At 42.3% G+C, this 22258-nt stretch overlaps 2 protein-coding genes across 2 annotated transcripts; both read left to right on the forward strand.

Annotated features, from left to right (window-relative positions):
• The first annotated feature begins 6423 nt into the window (after positions 1 to 6423).
• Positions 6424 to 9615, forward strand: LOC139662617 (uncharacterized). Its single transcript, XM_071541318.1, has 2 exons — positions 6424 to 6627; positions 7747 to 9615. The coding sequence occupies exons 1-2, from the start codon at positions 6593 to 6595 to the stop codon at positions 8537 to 8539; spliced, it is 828 nt and encodes a 275-aa protein (XP_071397419.1). The 5' UTR covers positions 6424 to 6592; the 3' UTR covers positions 8540 to 9615.
• A 9277-nt stretch (positions 9616 to 18892) lies between these two features.
• lpar4 (lysophosphatidic acid receptor 4) lies at positions 18893 to 20664 on the forward strand. Its single transcript, XM_071541302.1, has 2 exons — positions 18893 to 19468; positions 19646 to 20664. The coding sequence occupies exons 1-2, from the start codon at positions 18893 to 18895 to the stop codon at positions 20150 to 20152; spliced, it is 1083 nt and encodes a 360-aa protein (XP_071397403.1). The 3' UTR covers positions 20153 to 20664.
• Positions 20665 to 22258: the final 1594 nt, after the last annotated feature.

The following is a 22258-nucleotide window of genomic DNA, read 5'->3' on the forward strand; positions in this document are numbered from 1 at the left end:
GTCCCAGGAGCTGTGGGAGGATGCTTTTGGAAACTCAGCGGTGGCTTAGAAAGTGGGACTGGTCTTTCTCCTCCACTGTGTTGCAGGATAGCATCAAGACCTCATGACATCACCATTTTTCGAGCCGCACAGGGCATTTATGGTAATGTGGAAGAACGGAGGGTGAAATAAAGCTTTTCCTCAGAATTTAGTTGAGTTATTCTTGTCCACAGTTGAATTGCGTTGGTGCTTCCTTTATTTCTGTTTCCGCAGCAGAGTATCATCACGTCTCAGCTGCATTTTCAGGATGAAAATTAACTTCATACATCATCTCAGTTTTTCTTCTGAGTTCCTCATTTGCCTATGGGACCGGTTCTGGTTCTGACAATGTGTGTGGAAGGGTGCTGCAATCTGAGTCAGCATGAACACGTACCTTTTTGTCATGTGTTTACACATGACTAACAGCCACAAAGAATAGCTACACTGAATAATTAAGTTACATCAACCATTGCAGCATTGCAGCTCATCCTGTTTGACATGTGATGCCATGCCAAGTAACACTGTTGAGTTTGGCTCGGCTTTCTGCAGCAGAGCCACGGTCAAGGTATGTAGTCAACTGAGGGTGTGAGGTGAGAAGGCAAACAGATAAAGATGTATGGGTCAACCAGATTAATCCCTCTTGACTGATGATGGAAGGGTCTTGTTTATTTCACAGCATTTCCTGTCTATTGCTAATGACTAGTTTACACTTAGCAAATGGAGTGCGGATACTGCAGTGGAAATGGATCATTTAAAAGTTGAAAAGCTTGTGTGTGGGAAGGGCGGGGTAATTCATCTGCACTGTAACTCATTTAGTGGTGAGACACTGACTATAGCACAGACAAATATTCAAACTTACTGGCACTCAGGAGTAGTCTGTATCAACACCACAGATCCAAATCATCAAACAATCTTTATTCAATTAGCTTGATAGTGCATTAAGTGTACTGCAAAGAATAATTGTTAAAAGGGCATAATGGTGCATTAAGTGTCTTGATCCTTCTGATGGGCTGTTGAAAGTGCATTTGGAGTTTCTGAGTAACTCTCTCTTTAAATGTCCAATCAATCAATTGATGGTTAGAAGCATAATGCTTGGTGTTCACAAGGGATTTGGGTAGTTATGGAGTCATTGTACTCTCTGCCACGCATATAGCGCATTTATACAACTTTGATTATCTTTGACTGCTTGTAAAGTGATTGAGATATCGTTGGCATAGATGGGCAGTTAAGAGAAACATTTTCCACAACCAGTGTGCTCAACACTACATCGGACATGACAAGGAAACTGTCATACTGTACATTCATCAATAAATAAATCAGTGTTTTCAGTCGAATCCTATACAAAGATAGATATAATATAATAAATGGCATGGCCACTAGCTAAATATAATACGTCTCTGTGTCCAGAGATGTTAAATGTCAAGTGATGGTTAAGTGGATCGTCAGTTTCATGAGCTGTTGTGATTACTTTGTGGGCGGTAGCTGCAATGGACTAACTGTCAGAGTTAGTTCTGATATGCCTCGTCTGTTTACTGTTTTTGTTAACTCAATGCTAATCTTTCCAGTGAATTTACTGTTGTTTGAAAAATATATCTAGGGTAATTCATCTGTATCAAAATGGAGGCTGTTCTTGGCCAGTTCATTTTGCACGGCATAATGTGGGCGTCAAACATTAACAAACCGTTGTCATGCCTCCGATGGTTTCGCCCTGTCACAACTGATCCGCTGTTTCTCACCTCTGCTTTTCAACATATGTAGGAATACAGCACTTTCTGTCTCATTTGCTTTAATGTCCAACAGTGACAGCTGTTTATCGGATGATATGTTTATTTGGATACTTGGTTAAAGTTGCCAGGAACATTCTGCATATTTGAGCTGAGTCCAGCAGCTCCTCGCAGTCCTTCCAGGGAAGTGGTGCAGCTGTTTCCCAGGGTCTTCTGCTAATATACATTAATCATTCCTGTTTGATTCATTAAATCATTCATATGGCATTACAATGTTGGAGAAGTCCCCAGACTGTCACACACTGCTTCCAGAGAATGAAACACAAAATAGTGCAGCTTAGTTTAGTTTATTTAGTTAGTGATAATGATGAAACAGGATGAGATAAATACTAATTGGTGCAGGTGAGATAAAAAAAACAACAACAGACAAAGGGTTTACAATAAGAAATCCAGATGATAAAAGATGCATAAGCATTAATACCTGGGTGGTCTTAATAGTGTGAAGTTTTCAAACAGACAGGTTTTATAGGCAATTTCCTTTAATTGAAATTAACTGGAATTCAATTCGATAAAATGTTATTTACTTTCTTCTGCTCTGAGAGACTCTGCAGACTGGGATGCTTATAATAATAACCGTACCATAAGGCTCAGTCCTTCCCGCAGCGACCCGGGTTCGAATCCGGCCTGTGGTCCTTTGCTGCATGTCCTCCCCTTGCTCCCTCTCCCATACCTTCCTGTCTCTTTCTCTCACTATATCTCTCAAATAAAGCATAAAATGCCAAAAATAAATAGCACTTATCAAAACACATAGTTACAAAGTGCTTTAACAGAAATAAAAGACAGAGGCAAGATAAAAGACAAAACAATGAGGCACGTTGGGCTTATGTAGGTCATCTTATCTCTGGCTTTCACTCTTCATCATAACAGTTGAGTGAAGCACAAAGCACACCTCAGAGATAGGACACTGCCAGATCATCAGCACAAATCAATGAGACTTCAGGAACCTAGTTGCAGAATTAGTTGTGGTTTTTGAATGTCACCCAGAGCATCCGTTAGCTGCTAGTGTAGCGTAGCGTCTTTACATCTCAGCTCATATAAGTCAGATCAACATCTGACTTATATGAGCTGAGATGTACAGATGCTATCTCCATTCACATCCTGGATGCTACAAGTAAATTACTGTCACAGCAGCTGTACATCCGACTCAGCACACTATGATAAATAAATACCATAAAGCTTTCATAATGTGGTACAGCATCATTGTATGTGGTAAGATACATACAACTGTTATATACTACCAGTCAAAAGTTTGCACACTCAAGATTGAATGTACTATGTTTTACATTATCTTAAAGCCATTTTGATCTAAAGGCTTATGCTTAAATGCTTGAAATTTTTTTTTTTAAACAAATATAAACAGTGAAGTTGATGCCTATGTATGAATTTCTTTCCAAAGCCTTTGCCTTTCCATCAAGGCAAAGGGCGGCTACTTTAAAGAATCTAAAATATAAGATAGATTTGATTTGTTTCACACTTTTGTGGTCACTGCATAATTCCATTTGTGTTATTTCATAGTTTGATGTCTTTACTATTATTCTGGAATCCACAAATAAAGGCAGTGGAAAAAATTGTTCCCAATGGCTCAGAGAAACATGAAATAGAAAAGGTGGTAAACAGTATAATGCACAAAAAACAGATTTATTTGCTACAAATAGTGCTGAAAAATTACAAGCACTTCACAAGCAAAAAATGAACACAATTATTCTTGGTGGGGCAGCTGCTCATTTGCAACGTTTTTCAAGCTTGGCGCTCTTCCTCAGGCACCATCAAGATGGTAATGCTGACGTGTCACTAGAAATAGAGGAAAAAAGGAAAAAAAGGAGAAATGACATAGCATGGTCGGAAAAAACCTGTGAAAAAACATAGCAATAAGACAGTTCAAAATACAGATAAATAGTGGAATGCTAACACTAATAGTTTGTGTAGACAAAGAATAATCATTATAGGTCCAGATTATACCAAACCAACTAAACTATATAACATATCAACATAAATGCAAAGGTCAAATAAAACAAGAGAGGTCCAGTTCTTCATTAAGTCCATCAGAGGAGATGCATCATAGAACACAAAAGCACTATCAGTAAATCATAGAACACAAAAGCACTATCAATGCATCATAGAACACACAGTTGCATCATAGAACACAAAAGCACTATCAATAGACAGGACCAAACTTAACTTTACCCCCTTGCTGCTCACTTCTTACAACATGGACACTCCCCTGATGGACTTAATGAAGAACTGGACCTCTGACTTTTGCATTTATGTTGATATGAATGCATACTGTATATAGTTTAGTTGGCTTGGTATAATCTGGATCTATAATTATTATGAATATATTCTTTGTCTACACAAACTATTAGTGTTAGCATCCCACTATTTATCTGTATTTTGAACTGTCTTATTACTATTTTTTTTTCACAGGTTTTCCTGTGAGGGTGAAAATTAGACCCAGCAGATGTTTTCCGTCACGTCTCATTGTTATCTATCATGAACAGACAGGTTGTGCCTTCGCCTCAGGCATTGTTTAGATAACATCCCACACCTATCCAGCATGTGTACAACAAAAAATAGCTTGCAAGTGCGCACAGACACACACACACACACACACACACACACACACACACACGTACACACGCACACATTCACACACCCCCATGCATCCACACTGATGGGAAGATTTCTCTTGATGCATTCTCTGGAGATACAAGAAGATTTCTCATTTGTACATAGTGTGGTCAAACAGAGCTTCCCATCAGTATCTATTTGATAATGTGCACTCTATGAAGTTAAAGGCCATTTTGAGGGCATTTTAGTTTTGGTAACACAACAGTAACATAACAAACTTGTTTTAATGGATGTACTATTGTCACATCAGTTACTTTTAAAGTGAAATTCCCCAACATTGCTCATGGTGGGGTTCTGATGCATAGGGCAGTGTTTGGATCTTTGGACATCTTTGGACACATTTGCTCTTGGCTACAAGTTACAGTTTTTTACAATTGGAGACAAGCATTTCTCTCTACTGAGTCCACTTTTTAACTTTTTCATACAACTCTCTGGTGAAATGAAATCAGCTGTTGTGCCAAGCATGCAGCTTGGCACAACAGCTGATTTCATGACCAAAACACAACAAAACTACCAAAAGCACTGTATGCAAAATGAAATCATTCGACCAAAACACCAGCACTAGTTTTCTCCCATCAAGAACACGTCAGTCATAACACAATGACCTAAAAAACACTGACAAGAGGTAGCATTACAGTCAGATAAGATTCACCATTTTACTTTATATCAGTAGTAAATGATTTTGTGTTCTCTAGTTTTTCTTTTGTATATATTTTTTCTCTTGTTATTGTAATTGGCTTACAGTAAGTATTACTTTGTTCTTTGGTTGACAGTATAAGAAATGTATAGATTACTGTAAAGTGCACCAGCAACTGAGGGGAACTTGGGAATATTGCACAAGAATAATGGACAAATTCATAAATCATCCAGTAATAGAGGAAGCTTTCAGTGCAAGTCAAACTGCTTCCTAATCACCGTATATGGTAAACTAATCTATAGTAGGTGGTTTCTTTGTAGGTAATGATGCCTCTTTGCCTATACATGCACACACACTGTGACACACACACACACACACCCACATACAGTTTTGCTAAATACCGATTCCTAACCCTACCCTCATTGTCTTTCTAACCCTGATATCAAAGGTTTTCCTGTTAGAACTGGCAAAGCACACACACACAAATGCTTACACAGTGCATCACACACACACTTACACATAAACCTGGCCTGTGGAAGGGGCCTCACGTGTACTTTACATGGACCAAACTGAAACTAAAACCACCTGTTCCAAGTCAACCATCAGAGTAACGCAGAAACTAATGAATCAAACCACGCAGAACGTAAAGCCAGAGTGAGTCGGGCAATTAGTCAGTTGAGAAGAGACACGCAACTTTTGGCAATGATACCATGGCGACCACACCCAAGTTGTTATGGATACGGTTGTCTGTGTCACTCTGCCCGCCCCAACATAACACAAACACATCCAACATCTTGACATCACATCGCCTAAGCTTTGTTCTGCTTCTTTATGTTTGTCCTACACCATTCTGTTCTATTCTGTTCTGTTGATCAGTTAGATCTAGTTAGGCTCATTCTCTGTAAAGTCCTTTGAGATGTGCTTGTAATAAACGTCTATAAAAATAAACAAACTTGAACTTGAGCTTGAGCTGTACGGTCAACAGAAACACTGAATTCTGCTAACATCAGGCAAGAAAACATTTTCTTACATTTTTGTGGGGTTATAGGAAAATCGTTGCTAGTAATTGCTTTGAGTAAGGAATCTGTGTACTAATCTGATACTAGATAGTATCAAAGGTTCTTCAGATACAGTATATTTTGAATGATAAGATTACTGTCTGAGTGTATGTGAGGCAGCTCCCTTCCTAGCACATGCACTATAACAAACTTCCTTTTTTGGCTCAACCCTACATGGAAAAACCCACCGACCTACAGGTTTTATGGTGATGTCACCAATGCAGGGAAACCCTTGGGCATAGGCTCTCCACCAACATGAGTCAGATGCTGTCTGGCTCTCCTCCAGGCTAGACATGATGACACTGGCAGAACGAGCCAGTTTAGTTGAAACAGCCAAAGATCATAAACAGAGGAGTGTGGAGACTGTGCTCACACTCTCACTTGAAAAGCAGCAGCAGCAGCCAGGTTAGAGGAAGGGGGCTGGCAGGGATAAAAGTGATCAGAGCACATCCAGGCAAAACAAGAGAATGACCTTCAATCTCAGCTTCCTGCCTTCACACAGGTGAGTCTCAAACAAACACAATGAACATCTCTGATCTACACTCTGATGTAAGGCTGATCCAACATATACAAGTTACAGTATGTCCACTGAATTTCTGTTGAACTGTGAATTTGGCTTGCATTTTTGTTATGAAGAACCATTGCTAGTTAACAAGGAATAACTCTGAGGTCTCAACGGGACCCCTAATCATAGTCCAACACATTAAAAGCATGATTACTGTAACAGAAACTGTAACCCTTTGATCAACCAGTCAAGTGATTCAACCATGATTAACAAAAATTAAATGTGCTAAAAGTTTCAGGTATATAGGTCTGATTGATGCCCGTTTCTTTAAGTGTTGAAGGTGATATGATAAATGCCATATCATGTTGCCTGATATAAAGCTATTTTGAATTGTTACCATCCTGAATTGAATTACACTTATATTCCTTATAAGTTTCTTAGTCTGCTGTACACTGTTCGGTTCACTTTCATCCAATCAATTATCAATGGAAATGCATGCCATGATAATTTGTTTTGGAACCACACTTTGACGGCTGCTTTATCCTTGGAGTGGATATAATGGACCTGCACTACTTGAGGTTCACCCTCAATCATGTTAAGTGGCACCTATAAAAACCAAAGAATTCATTGATGGCTTGTTTGCTTGTCTAGGCCTATGCCTCGCTGAAAGTTTAATAGCAGGATAGTACTGTAGTACTGCAGTGACAATCTGAAACATGACAGAACTATGTTGTGTGTGTGTGTGTGTGAGAGATAGAGAGAGAGAGAGAGAGAGAGAAAGAGAGAGAGAGATCAGCAGTGTGTGTGTGTGAGAGAGAGAGAGAGAGAGAGAAAGAGAGAGAGAGAGAGAGAGAAAGAGAGAGAGAGAGAGAGGGAGAGTGTGGGAGACAACCTGAACCTGAATCATGTGTTTTCCCCTGGATCCATGAAGAAAAAAATGATTTGTGAGTTCATTCATTGGTTTCCAGCTTTGAGCGAGAGTATTTATGATGAAAAATACTGAGGAGACTGTCCAACAATTTCAGACTAATGTGTTACTTTGGATTGTAGTCCCATTTGTGCTTTGATATTAGCTTCACACACTGAGCTAACCTACATTTTCCATACTCTTGGCAGATCAAACCCAGTTTTCAAATTAGTGTGGGAGATAGGCCTGTGGTGCTGGCCATGTTCAGTCCAGGAAGGAGCGCTCTCGGGCCCTAGAGGTTTGCTGCGACGGTTCCTGCTGCTGAAGCTGGTGACGGTGCTGCTGTTCCCCCACGGAGCGGGACTCCCCCTGCTGGTGGGCTGCATGTCCAGCCTGCAGGCCCTCTTGCTGCTCCGCTCCCCCCTCATCTCCACCAAGCCCTCCACCGTCTTCCTGGGCCGGCTGGCTCTCACAGACGGCCTCCTGCTCCTGCACTGGGCGCTGCGGCTGGGAGCGAGCCTGGGCCGCTGGGTGGAGGCGGGCCTCGAGGTTGAGATGGGCCTTGTGAAGGAGGGAGAATCTGTTTGGTGGTGGGAGGCTGTGAGTGTGCTGTGTCAGCGGCTCCTTGATGCTCACCACCTGGCCTCTCTGCTCCTGCTGGGGCTGCTGGGACTGGAGGCCACCCTGGTGTCCCGCTGGCCTCTGCAGACTCGCAGGTTTAGGACTTCTCACTGGGCCCAGCTCAGCTGCAGCCTGGTCTTGGTGCTTGTGCTCCTGGAGCTCCTGCTGCTGCTGGCCTCAAAGCTCCATCAAGACTCTGGACCTCAGACGAACTCCTTAGCACTGCAAGACCCTCAAACTGCCTCTCTGAGTCTGGCTCCGCCTTCCTCCCTGCCAACTGTCTCCATCTGTCTCAGGAGGGCGTTGTGGCTGGTGAATTCATGGCTCCACTATGCCGTCCTCTACAGCAAACCAAAGAGGAGGAAGAGCTACTTCCATTAAGAGTTTTGGCTGTAAAATAACATGTATTTTTGTACAGTATATTATTATTTATATATATATTTTCAAAATCAACCTGCTGCATTTTTAATACAGCTATATTTTCTATGCAACGCTGGACCAAAGGTTTGTCCACTGCTGCAGGTTTGGTTGTATAATATTATAAAAAGAACATATAGTATAATTAGTATGTTACAGTATAGAGAAAGTATATTGTGAGTAAGCTCTGCCTCTATGTGGGACTGTTTGTAGAGGCCATGCCAACCAAAGGTTTCCTCAGTTTACATTTCAGGTTCTTGTGAAGTAAGCTGATCTCACATTTTAACAGTGACAGATTCTGATCTGGTTTATAGTAAACATGGTCTCATCCTGCAGTCTCTCAACTGTGTGATCTGGCAGACAAATCCAGTCGTAGAAAAGATGGGACAAGATAGCGGACACTCCAGTCAAAGCATAAAGGGAGTGTTGAACAGTACACAACATTATCTTAAAAAATATGACATTTAAACGTTATAAAGCTACACATGAGTCTCTGACTTGTTGTTAAAGCTTTTTACTTTGTGTCTATCATGTCTCTGTCAATAGTGCCTGATTGTAATGCTTCATTGTTTTCTCCTTGCTTACATTTTGTTTGCTTGTCCAGTGAAACGGATGAGGAGCTGTGCCTGGCACAAACTGGGATGGTCCTCATTATACTAGTCGAGTCATAAGGAGAAACTGGGTTTTTTTTCCAATGAATGGAAATGACTCAAACGTAATTTGTTAAATGTAATGTTGTAACTCTTGCCATCCATGCAGTTAGTCAGACACACATCATGCATTACGACAAGGCCTCTATTCCAGTTCTGGTTAATCAATGCTGTGTACAGACAGTATACACACACACACATACGTACACACTGAGAGAGACCCTCTGCTTACATAAGTCAAACGTGGGTCAACCTGATAAGACAAAGGCAAAAAAAAAAAACACCCTAAACTTTCAGTCAATACTCAGGCACACTTTGGCTTCAGCCTGGATATCAGTGTTTGTTATCATCCTCTGTAGTGCAGGGATCAGTCATTGAGGATATGAAAGATCAGAGATGGACATCCTGAGAATAAACTGTTTGCATTTGTGAAAGTTTGGAAGTAATCTGTGATGTAACCGCACTTCCCATCACACACCGCAGTCTCTTTCTGAGAAATGTGTATATGTTGTGTCACTGAAAACAGCAGGGAAAACAGCAAGATTGAAGGAGGAAGTGTCTTAGCACAGAGTAATTGTGGACATCTGTTTTACATTTTCAGGTTAGTAACAGTTCCACGTCACTCTGAATAATCACCAAGTATCCTGATGAGTCAGTCGGGATTTGAATATTGCTGTGCAGGGTTTTTCCAGCAGGGGGAAGCACTTCGCAACTGAGTCTACTTTTGGCAGTCTCTGCTGTCTATATGGAGTCTAACAAAGTGAAACGGTTGAAGAGGATGGAGGGAGTGAGCTACTTTACCAAGCTAATTAGTATGGCGGCTCCAGAGCGTGTATGTGTGTGTACATGGCTGTGTGTAGTTGAGATTATAAGTGTTCCTGGAACTAATCAATTAAGGCTGAAAAATGAGGAATAACAGGATGAAGAGGAGTAACGAACAGCAGTGGCAGCTGCCTTCCCATGATGCTCTCTGTTTGGCAGTGGTAGCCCTGTGTGGTGTACTTTGGCAGTAGGGTTGTCAGTCAACGGCAAACAATGTGGGAGGTCAAAACTTTCAAAAATAACAATAGATGTTGTTTGTCCTCTTCGGTGAGTCAAGGTTCATTCTGTACACCGCAACAGCCAAGGCAGAATAAGAATAGACTACAAAAGACCAAAGACAAAGACAAAAGACCATAAGGGAGGGATGAGGTTTATCATAATCAATTAAACACTAAACATGTTGCCTTGTCCCCCCTGAGGGAAGCACTGCAGCTGCTCTTTGGGCCAATGACGAACAGATACAGTATGTCACCTTGTTTTGACCTGTAATTTTAGCGCCCCCTTTGGGCCGTGTAATGTTGAGATCACTGGAACGCAGTGGTGAGCTGAATCATTTTCTCAAGCTTTGTCAAAATCCCCAATTCCATCATGAGGGACAACAAAGGATAGCCGGTAACTTAATTCCTTGGTTGACAAACTGTTGACAACTTTTCTATGATTTAGAGATATTGAATAATTAATCTCAGAGTCATGTTTTTTTTCTTCCCAAAATGGATATGTAGCATTTTGTAAATGAAGTGTTCAGATCTTGGACAGCTGGCACTCTATGTCCACCAGCCAAGGTACAGTAGAGGCCACTATATTTCCGAGGCTGACAGGCAGATCCGGGGTCCACAGGCCGGGGTCAGTCTGGTCAGCCTGTCTGCCTCGGCTCAGTCCAACCATAGAGTGCTCACCCATGGCTGCTCATGCTGCACCTATCAGTGCTATGGGGTAAACAGCCTGCGCTCGATCTCAGGCTGGCTGGAGAGCGGCTGCCTGCCTCTGTGCCTCAGCCACAGCCAGCAGCATTGATCCAGACTCTGCTCCAGGTCAGATCTGGACATTGGCTCATGGGGCTAAGGTCAGGTTTGAGCTGTTGTCAGAAAGTGAGTGTGTGTATGTGTGTGTGTTTGGGTGTGAGAGAGCGGGAGTGAGACAGACACACACACACACACACAAGCCACCCCACTCCAGCCATGTTAATGTCAGTCCATAAAGCCTGTAAAGCCCAAGGCTCCCGTGTTGTACTGCTCCGCTGCCTTTGTCTAAGTCTGTTGTCAGGGCAGAGGTATGTGTGGCACGACGGGCTGCCCCTAAACTTTCCCGGAGCAAATGAATGAGAGGATGGACAGAGGCAAGGGGAGGAAAGCAAAGGAAATACACTCATCATCGCATTAAAGGGGAGCAAGACAGAAGGGTCGAGAAAGAGGGAGATGGAGGGAGGGAGGGAGGGAGGGAGATGGAGGGAGAGGGTGGAGGGGGCGCAGTAATGGGGTCTTTGTTCTGTGTGGTGTGACTCACAAAGCCTTGGCCAGGGCAGCACAGCTTAGTTACCATTACCAAACACTGAGAAGGAGGGGGGGGTTCTGCTGCCCAATCAAGCCTCACTTGTCTTCTGGTTTATCCAATCATGAAATTTCACCACAGCTTTTTGTTGGTTTGCCTTGATTTTGACCAGTTCTATCTCTTGTCCCAATTGGCTGTTTGGACTGTCAGTCTACCACAGTAAGCCAACTGATGACTTTACATAATAAGCGCACAGTTGTGCCATTATCTCCTCGAACCTCAAACTAACGTCATAGAAAAATGTCGTTAGCAGGAGACATATGAATATGTGTGCCATGTACATTTCCCCTGAAATGGTCTAGTGTATCACCGCTGCTAAGTTTATGTTCTTATCAAGGTAAAAGAAAACTTGTCAAGAAGATTTTAAAGCGATTTCTTGCCAAATAATGAAGCAATACCATGTTCAAGCTGACCAAGTGAAAGGAAATATTTAAATTATGTTACATAATGTCATTATGAAAACATGTTTTTGTCCAAATGTGTAGCACACACACACACACACACACACACACACACACACACACGCATACTCACTTCAATAGTAAGACTTAAGAGGTTAAAGACAGCTGGGTGATGTGTAATGTATTGTGTGTGTGTGTGTGTGTGTGTGTGTGTGTGTGTGTGTGTGTGTGTGTGTGTGTGTGTGTGTGTGTGTGAGAGAGAGAGAGGGAGAGAGAGAGAGAGGGTGTATGCATGCGTGTGTCTGTGTGTTCAGTTTATGCAGTAAGCAGGATGTCCTGTCCTCCCTGCTGCTATTGTGGAGTAGTCAGCCTGCCAGACACTACCCCCAAAGACCCCTTCCCCTCTGTCAAGTGTGTCTCTCACACACAAACACACACACACACACACACACACACACACACACCCACACAAATGCAGCCCCATGCCAGCCTGAACACAATGGGAACCTATCCAACGCCGCCCTGTCACCTGGCTATAAATAGCAGTTTTGGTAGCCTAAGACATGAAGATTGTATTGTAACAATGGTGTGGCAGGACTTTGATCAGCCAAAATAGAGCTAGTACTGAGGGATCACACATAGTTCACTGTTTATTTAACTTGTACAAAATCTCCCCAGTTGGCTTACATCTGCTGCGTTTACATTGCATGTATAAGGTGATATTTCACAATTTGTTTGCAGTAGGTCCAAAGCCAGACACCTATATGGTCTAAATTTAGTCACTCACAATGAGAGGCTGTCTTTGATATACAGGGATGTGGAGGGTAAACCCACCTAATCTCAGTTTACCTACTTTTTTAAATTTATGGAATACAATTTATGCATTTAGGCTGACATAAATATGTATAACATAAATTCATAGTACGTCATAACAGTAATATACTGTATGTCATATCATATCTTGTATATGTAAGTTATATAACAAACAAAAAATAACAAATGTTTTAGTAAAAAGTAGTGAAAGTATAACTGATTTGTTTATTGGTGGCTGTAATTGCCTTTTGATAATAACTGATGTATAAGCTTATATGTCACATGTTGCAGTAACTGCTATAGTAGGTGTAAAGTCTAATGGTCTAAATCAAGTCGCCCACAATGGGAAGCTCTGACATACATGGACTTGTGGGGTGAACCCACTTAAATCCAATTTACCCACTTTTTTATTTGTGGAATAGACTTTATGCACCTTTTTTAAGGCTGATATGTATCTTTGTGACATAAATTCCTAGTATACATCATAGTAAGTAATATGAAACTGATGTGTTATATGAAGATAGGGTATTTAACCAAAAAAGTATATACAGCATACAGTAATGAATGCTTTTGTGAAAGTATAATTGATTTTTGTTTATGGTTGTTTGCCATTTAATGATCACCAGCTGGAACTCATAGTGTGCACGCCTTTTAATTTACCACTACATCACTGCTGATAGCCTATATAAAACCCATCAGCTCTCCAGTTTAGCGGCTGATGACACCAGTCTGTGTCCCCTCTCTCTCCTTCCCTCCTCCTTCTCCACAATCCTCTATTCACCCCCCACACCCCCCAACCCCCTCCTCGCCCGACCGAGGTGCTATTGTCTCGTTTCCTGTGGCCGTGCAAGCCGCCCTCCAGCCAAACACACACACACACACACACACACACATACATACACACATACATACACGCACACACACACACACACACACACACGCACACGCGCGCGCACAAACACTCCTGGGTGAGCTGAACTGGCGCGGTGGATTTGGTGCGTTCCCATTTCTAGTGGAGCGAGCGAGTCGTCAAGATTAATTGAAGAAATTACACCCGCAGGATTTTTCTTTTGGTTATACTTACAAAACATTCCTATCACTTGTTCGTGTTTTTTTTAAATCGGTTTTCGACTCGGGGAAAAAATATATCCAGGGAAACGGCAAGGACACAAGTTTGTAGACTCAGCAGCACATTAGGAGCCAAAAAGTATGGAGCTTTTCTTTTGACAGCTGCGCCGCCGCACTGCTGCCAGACTGACAAACAACAGTGACAAGGAGCCGAGCTGTCACCATCACATTCAACTGCGAGATTAACAAGACAGTAAGTTTTGTTTATGTTATGGCTAGTTGTCAAAAACATTTTAGCAGGCTAGCTGCTTCCCTTGTAAAAGAATGAATGTGCTGCTTTCACCACAGAAATGTACAAATTACAGTTGGCTGAATGCACATCGAGCTTCAGTTTAACATCTTTGAAACTAATTAAAATAAAAAGGATATAATTTACAGACTGTAACTTAGATGTTACAGCCTCTGAAGTACAAGAACCATCAAGATATTGCAATGTTACCAAAAAACTTGAGACGTTTAAGAAAACTTAAGTTTATTGCCAAGTTTGGGCATCAGAACAATGAATAACCTATTCATGAAGTAAACCTTGGTAGCATAATGACCAGCATTAGTAAGTATGTTAAATGTATATTGTACAATATGGTGGCCTAATGTGGGTTAGAATTATAACAAGAACTTTCTGATGCACTCTGTATTATGAGCATCTTTTACTTAGTAATTCACTACTGCTGCCCAGCACATGACTGACTTGGTGAGTTGTCTGTAAGCAGTGAAGCTGTCTCTTGCTTTGTGCCTGGTTATCCTCCGCTTCCCTCTCCGAGCATGTGAGAGAAAGGAACAGCTGGATGTGAGCTGAACCTGAACCTGATCTGTTTAGAGCAGCAGGTCTCAGAGGCCTGTTTCTCAAACCCTGTCACTGCTGCGGCTGGCTGTGGGGAAACCCTGTAACTCTGCAGCTGTCCACGACCTGAGCCGCCACAGGCTTTCTACATGAGACACACACACACTGATTCACACACACACACACACACACAGACACACGCCCAGGATGAGATGTCGCAGCATGGGTTTGAGCAAAATCCTCAACACATTTGTGCTCCATAGGTCTGAATTAGCCCTAATGAAAAAGTCACATGTTAAAATCCACATGTGAATTCAAAGCACATATGCTTTTTTGGACATATGTTGGTTTTCACTTGTGAAATTTTTTTTCACATCTGCTATTACATATGATAATATTCGTAAGAGTTTCGTTCCAAAATGAGATATCCACCATTTTAAAAAATGACACTCACTGTCCAGTGTTGACTGCTGGCATGAAAGTTACACACATTCTGGGTTAGTATTGAAGTTAGGCGTCATTTTAAGACATTTACTTATAAAATAGCCGACTTCATTTTTGAGGACAGAATCATGTATGTTTTTCAAATATTGCCTTATCAATTTCAGGTCACAACATTTTTCCAAAATGGGTATATAGCATTTTGATTTTGGAATGAAACCCTTCATTTCTTTCACATGTGAAAACTTAATTTCAGACAATTCAGAGGTGAAAATTTCATTTTCACATGCAACTTTTTTGTAAGGGATAGGTAGTTTGTGTTCATTCAACTCAAACACAAACTGTATAGCAGCCAAACTCAATGTTCTATAGCCTCGGCTCCCTGCAGAAACAACATCAGCTAAATATGAGTCAGGCAGTGTCAGGGGTCCTGGGACAGAGCCACAGTACACAGAACCCTACAGTGTGTGTGTGTGTGCGTACGTGTGTGTACGTGTGAAGACTCACGCATGTAAGGGTATGTGCTTGTGTATGCACGTGCGACAACTTGTGAGTGCATCTATGTGAGTGTGTGTGTGTGTGTGTGTGTGGTGTGCAGAAGGGTACAGTGAGGGTATTGTAAGGGCCAGTGGAGGCTTTTAGGGAGGCGTGTGAAAACGCAGTAAAGATGTCACACTGCAGCTGGCACAGGACTGGACTGATGGACTGCTTACACTCACAGCCTTGCCTTTGTGTGTGTGTGTGTGTGTGTGTGTGTGTGTGTGTGTGTGGTGGAAACAGAGATAGAGAGAAACTTATCCAGAGACACTCAGGAATCAGGATTGTACATACAGTGCCAAAGACCCACCGCCGCTGAGCCCTCTGCCTCACTGCTGGTTCAGCTCTGTTGCATAACACAAGATAAGCCTGGTCTAGGTTGTTAACACAGAGAGAGAGAGAGAGAGAGAGAGGGGGAGAGAGGTGAAGCTCCGTCTTTGGTCAAATACTGTTTAAAAACAGCTTCTATTTTGGCTGAGAGTCATATGGAGTGTCAAAGATTCAGTCCGACATCTTTTGTTTTGTGACAGGCTGATTTGGTCATAACGTACTATGAGTTACAGTCCCTGAGTGTCTTAGTGTTTGTGAAAAAAATATTGTTATGCAGTCCAAACTTGAAATTGCCCTGGTAGGTAGATATGAAATACTTGCTGTATCAAATACAAATTGGCAATCATGTTTTTTTGTTGTGTCAGCATTGTTGTACATAGAGATGCGCACATGTGATCAGCCATTCAAGCAGACAGTTCTTTTTATAGGCCCAAATAGACGTGTTTGGATCTTCTCATTTCTATCAGAAACAGACCAATCACACATATAGTCTTCCTACTGACTTACCAGAGTTAAGCAAAATAGTCAAGAAATTGGCATGGCATGGAGATAAAGATATGTGAATAGTAATTACATCATAAAGCATCATTGTCATACTAGAAAAAAAGTGCAAATGTTCATTATGTGAGCAATGGCAATATCAAGTGCAATAGTAAAACTGGTTAAAGGCACACAGTGATGGAGATGACATCACAGAATCAAATACTGCTTCAAGTGAATGAATGGAGATCTATCTGCTCAGATAAGATAAGATAAGATAAGATAGCACTTTACTGAAATTCAGGTGTCACAGTAGCAATTGGTGGACAATGCCAAGGAAGTACAGGAAGTACAGGAAGGTAATAGAAGAAATAGGTACTAAAATAAAATAAAGGTCATGTACATAATAAACAACAATAGAGACAGTGCAAATAGTGATAATGCAAATAATAAATGCAAATAATAAATGCAGATTCGGATAAGTCTATGGATATATTCCAGAGGAACGCAATATCCGTGTGCAACATAGTCAAGAGTTCAAGTTTAGATTATTCAAGTCTAGATACTGACAACAAAACCATCATGTTTCCTTGACAACAACGATCGGTGATGTTGTGAGCAGCTCTGAATTCTTTTTGCACCAAGCCAACATGCTGGTCCCATGAGTTGCTCACTACTACTACTAAGTTGTAGCCCAACCAAGTTAAGTTTGCCCACTGCCCACACAAAACTCATCCATTTTATACTGTGAAATAGATTTTACATTGGATTCTTTAACATTGATTTGTCAATACTGAATACTGAAGCTGGAGTTGAGAGTGAGTGTTCAGCCTCCTAATCTACATGGGAACGTTCCTTCCCCAGACAGCCATTTACCTCACACACTTCTGGTGCTGCCCTACGTGCCACATGCCACACTGCCATGAGAACTGAAACCCTCTAGATAGAGGAGACTGGTATTTATACTGACAGATAACACATGGACATATACATAGACACACTTACAAGCATGCTTTAATGCACACACATACACACAGAAAATAAATAGACAAATAAACAGTGAAATTAAACTAAATCCAGGTGTCAAAGTTAATTTGTAAGCAGCAATGTCATCTCTGTATGCTTATGCTTTTTTCACCCAGATAGGCAGTCATACTGTGTTAAATTCCCCCATGGACAAATTCCTCCTTGGACAGTTAAGGTAGTGGTGCATGTGAGGGGTACATGCTTAATTGAGTTCCCGCCTCCTTAATTGGTTGCTTAGTAACAGGAGGTTTTGGTTCTTACCAGTTAATTTCCCCCACATTTTCTCCTCATCTGTTGAATGAGTGACTGAAGTAAGTTATCGTCTCATTGGGTTCGAGAAATGTTTTGTTAGTTAACAGATATTAAAGAATATATGGAGCATTGCATACATTTAGAGGATATTGTGTTGTAGTAGAAGATTTATTAGCCACTCATTGCTTTCTTATTTGTACTCAGTAGTCATTAAGAGGCTATGCTAATCTTGCTCTTGTGCATTTGTTTCTCATTGTCAGGTAAAATCATACATACATAACAAATGTGCATATGAACATACAGATGCCAGTGCAAGGCTGCCTACATTTACTGTTGGGATTATGTTGATGCTTCATCATTCAAGATAACAGTAAAGGTTAAACTAACTGATAACTCGCCAAAACTGAACACCTGTATTTGTTAGTCCCAGTCAAAAGGACGTTGTAGATGGTTGTGGATCCTTGTAAATAGTAGGAACTCAAATTAATGATGTCTGATATATCTGGCAGTTTTATTTAGCTGTTGCATGAATGACTGATGCCCTTTTGAGAAGTATCCCTCACATTTGCCACTCAAATAGTAATTTACACATACATTAAAGACATTTTAAATTTAAATTTAGTGTTCCTTGGTATAAATTATGAAATACAATTTTAAAACATACTTGTTTTACTCAAAGGTATACGTGAATGCGATTATTATTTTTTAATATTATGTATTATTATAATATCACTCTTATATCGCACTTATTTTTTCATTGCATTGTGGTATATGGCAATAATGACATATGAATGGTACCTAACCATTCAGCATGCTACAGCTTCCATTTGCATTGAACAACTGGAGTTGTTTGCTCCTTAGTCCCTTCTTAGTTTTATTGTGAGGAAGTGACCATGTGCTTTTTCCTCTCTCTCCACAGGAGGATTGAGCAGCCCCGTCGTCTCACATCCTGAGTGTTTCTGCCTCCGTTTGTGTGTGTGAATGTCCACGATGGCTAGGAGGGGGCTTGACTGGTGGACCCCCCACTGACACCCCCGTTCCCCAGATATCCGCCCTGACTCGCCCCTTTCCTGACGGCTTTACTGCACCCTTGATCTAAGCTCTCACCATGGCCAGCCTGGTGCTCAATGAGACCGGAATGGAGGACTGTGGCATCGACGATTCCTTCAAGTACAACTTGTACTCGGTGGTCTACAGTGTGGTCTTTGTCCTCGGCCTGATCACCAACTGTGCCGCCCTCTTCGTCTTCTGCTTTCGGATGAAGATGCGCAATGAGACCACAATGTTCATGACCAATTTAGCGTTATCTGATTTAGTGTTTGTTTTTACGCTGCCATTCAAGGTCTTCTACAACGTTAACCGTCACTGGCCATTTGGAGATGGACTGTGTAAGGTATCGGGCACGGCCTTCATCACTAACATCTATGGCAGCATGCTCTTCCTCACCTGTATCAGCGTAGACCGCTTCCTGGCTATCGTCTACCCCTTCCGCTCCCGCTCCATCCGCACGCGCAGGAACGCGGCGCTAGTGTGCGCGGCGGTGTGGCTGACCATCGTGGGAGGAGGGATATCAGTGACCTTCTTCTCCACCATCAACAGGGCCAACCGAGCCACAGCCTGCTTCGAGGGCTTCTCCAAGAGCACCTGGAGGACCTACCTGTCCAAAATCACCATCTTCATCGAGGTGAGTGAGGAGGGGCAGGGATGGGGAAGTATGGATGGTGGTCTGAAAGGTCTGATAGCTGCGCAAATACACATATTTACTCTTTTTTTTATCAGTCTGTACCATATTAACCCAACCAGACCCATGGCAGGGAGGGTAAACCTTTACATTAACATTTATTTGTTATTCTCTTCCCAGATTGTGGGCTTTCTGCTCCCCTTGCTGGCCAACTTGGTGTGTTCCTCGCTGGTTCTGCGGACACTCCGTCGCCCGGTGACCATTGGCCACGGATGTGAGAGCAAGAGGCGCGTCCTAAGGATGATCCTGGTCCACCTGGGCATCTTCATCATCTGCTTTGTCCCCTACAACTCCATCCTCTTCCTCTACGCTCTGGTGCGAACCCAGGCCCTGGCAAACTGTGCTGTGGAGCGCTTTGCCCGGACTCTTTACCCTATCACTCTGTGTCTGGCCAGCCTCAACTGCTGCCTGGACCCTGTGGTCTACTACTTCACCTCAGAGAGCTTCCAGAAAAGCCTGACCACAGGAGGCAAGGGGTCCGGGACCCGGCCTGAGAGCAACCCCCGTAGCGACACACACCCCAGCAGTGACACTGAGACCCAGGACACAGCAAACACTCTCACCAGAGACACAAACACACTGGCCAGCAACGGCAAAGAGACGAGGCTGTCTGAGACTCAGTTCTGACTCAACAGGGAAGAAGGGAGAAAAGGAAAGAGGAGGAGGACAGGCTGGGTTTGAAAGACAGGAGTCCTGAAGTTGAACTTGACTTGAAAAAATAAAGCAATCAGCAGTTTGGTCCTGGAAGTGACAAACACATAACTTAGCAGATTAGTTAAGTCTTGAGGTAAGTCCTGAGGTATGGCCTGGGCTTTACAGATTAACCACCATTGGAGAGCAGGGGAATGTGTGTATCTGTGTGGGTGTGTGTATTTACAATGAGAGAACACTAAGGGACCACAGACCCAGCCACACCAGGACAGTTGTGACGGACCAGGGACAAGGGGCCTCTATAAGAGACTCAAGCACAGTATCACTCAGGCTTAACAGTACATACACACGCACACACACACACACGCACACACACTCACAAATGCACTGGATTGTGAATAAGATTTGAGATTTTTGTCCGCATTGTTGAAATGTGCTGTTGAGTTCTTTTGTAACACTCTGAGCCTGAGTTTCCATTGTTATATTGTTCAAGCTTTCACAGTATATCATTTTAGAGATTAATGTTGACACTCTTTAGTGTGGTGAGTTCCATTGTTATTATAACACAGCAGCACCCTGACCTGCTGAGTTGAGTGTGTCTCACATTGAAGTTTGAGGCCATTAAATATCTGTTCTGAATTGCTTTCTTGGCTGCATTTATTATTACAGTTCTCCCGCTACACCTGCTCTTGGTTCAGTCGACCTTATTCTGAACAGGGACAGCCCTTTGTCAGGGGGAATGTAGATTTGGATTGATAGGGGAGTTGTTATACTATGGTTCTTCATTTTCACCAAGCGCCTAATGTGATCTTGTTCTTGGAGCCAGAAGGCAGCTCTGATCCAATCGAGGACCTTGGCCTGTGTGCTGTGTCACAGGCCAAATGCTTATTATGACTGGAGCAATGGTCCATTGTTTGCCTCTGAATGAGTTCTCTCTGTCTTAATCTGGCTTTAGACCACAGATCTGCTCTAAGTCTCTTACACACATCAATGTGCACACACTCCAAAGTACTGAGACACACACACACTGGCTACATATTCACACAAAATCATGCCATATACAAAGTGTTGCATTGCTTATAGCGCAAAACAGTCATTACATTAGTCAGCAAATCCAGGGGATTGAGTTGTTTTGTATTGGTCAGTTTCTGTGTGTTTTTGTGTGGGCCATCTGGTGGATGCTTTCATCCAAAGTGCCTTAAGTTTGCCACGAGTGCATTCATTTTTATCATGGTCGCACCTAGTCGGACTAAGCCCAGCAGTCATAACACCATAGTCTTCCCATGGAGCTACCAAGGAACGCCACCAAGGAGCCTTATATGTTTCTGTGTGTGTACTAAAGGCTCTTACTGGAGAAGGGAACATAGTTCAGTCTGGGACATTATACAACATGTTAGTACAAGTTGTTTATCCATACTTTTCATGGAGACATGCAGAGCTAGGGATAGTAACAGAATCATGGCCTTACTAGGGAATGTAATTAGGCCACTTTGAAGTGTACCTGCTGCAGTGGTATGGAGAGAGAGACAGAGAGAGAGAGAGAAAGAGAGAGACACAAGGGCAGACAGACAGAGTGAGGGAGATCTAGTAATCCTAGTAGGCCTCTCTGGTCGTGTGAGTGATGTGACCATATGCATCTACGAGCAGAGAATTACAGACAACAGTAGAGCGACTGGAGGATTTGGGTCAGGGGTGGCAGAGAGGAGGAGGAATATACTGGAGTGCACAGAATTAGGGCAGGATGTAAGATAGTGGGAGTGTAGCAAGACATGCAAGAACTGACCTTAACCTCTTGACCGGTTCATGTTAAAAATGCGGCCCAAATACTTGCAACATTAAGAGAAAACTCACTCAAACTTACTCTTCCTTTGTCTCCTTTAAAGGAGCATTCTGTTTCCTGCTCATAATGTGTAGTAAACTGCCTGTATTGGCATGTTCTGACCTCTAGTGGTCATTTGGTGGAACTAGCACTCACTTTCTAACCTGATAAGAGTTCTATTGGCAAATACAGTGGAGATGCTCCACTTAATATATGCATACACACTCCACCTGCCATTCACCACAATTTGGTGGTATGTGTTC

Source organism: Centroberyx affinis, unplaced genomic scaffold (assembly GCF_046629955.1).
Source record: "Centroberyx affinis isolate AG114_WGS23_722 - 3 ecotype Tasmania unplaced genomic scaffold, CSIRO-AGI_Caff_v1 ptg003850l_1, whole genome shotgun sequence".
Taxonomy (NCBI): Eukaryota; Metazoa; Chordata; class Actinopteri; order Beryciformes; family Berycidae; genus Centroberyx; species Centroberyx affinis.

Bases quoted from the DNA above. Each gene is read 5' to 3' on its own strand.
- LOC139662617 (XM_071541318.1), top strand. From the start codon at position 6,593: ATGACCTTCAATCTCAGCTTCCTGCCTTCACACAG. The intron at 6,628-7,746 runs GTGAGTCTCAAA...TACTCTTGGCAG, and splicing joins AGCTTCCTGCCTTCACACAG to ATCAAACCCAGTTTTCAAAT.
- lpar4 (XM_071541302.1), top strand. From the start codon at position 18,893: ATGGCCAGCCTGGTGCTCAATGAGACCGGAATGGAGGACTGTGGCATC. The intron at 19,469-19,645 runs GTGAGTGAGGAG...TTCTCTTCCCAG, and splicing joins AAATCACCATCTTCATCGAG to ATTGTGGGCTTTCTGCTCCC.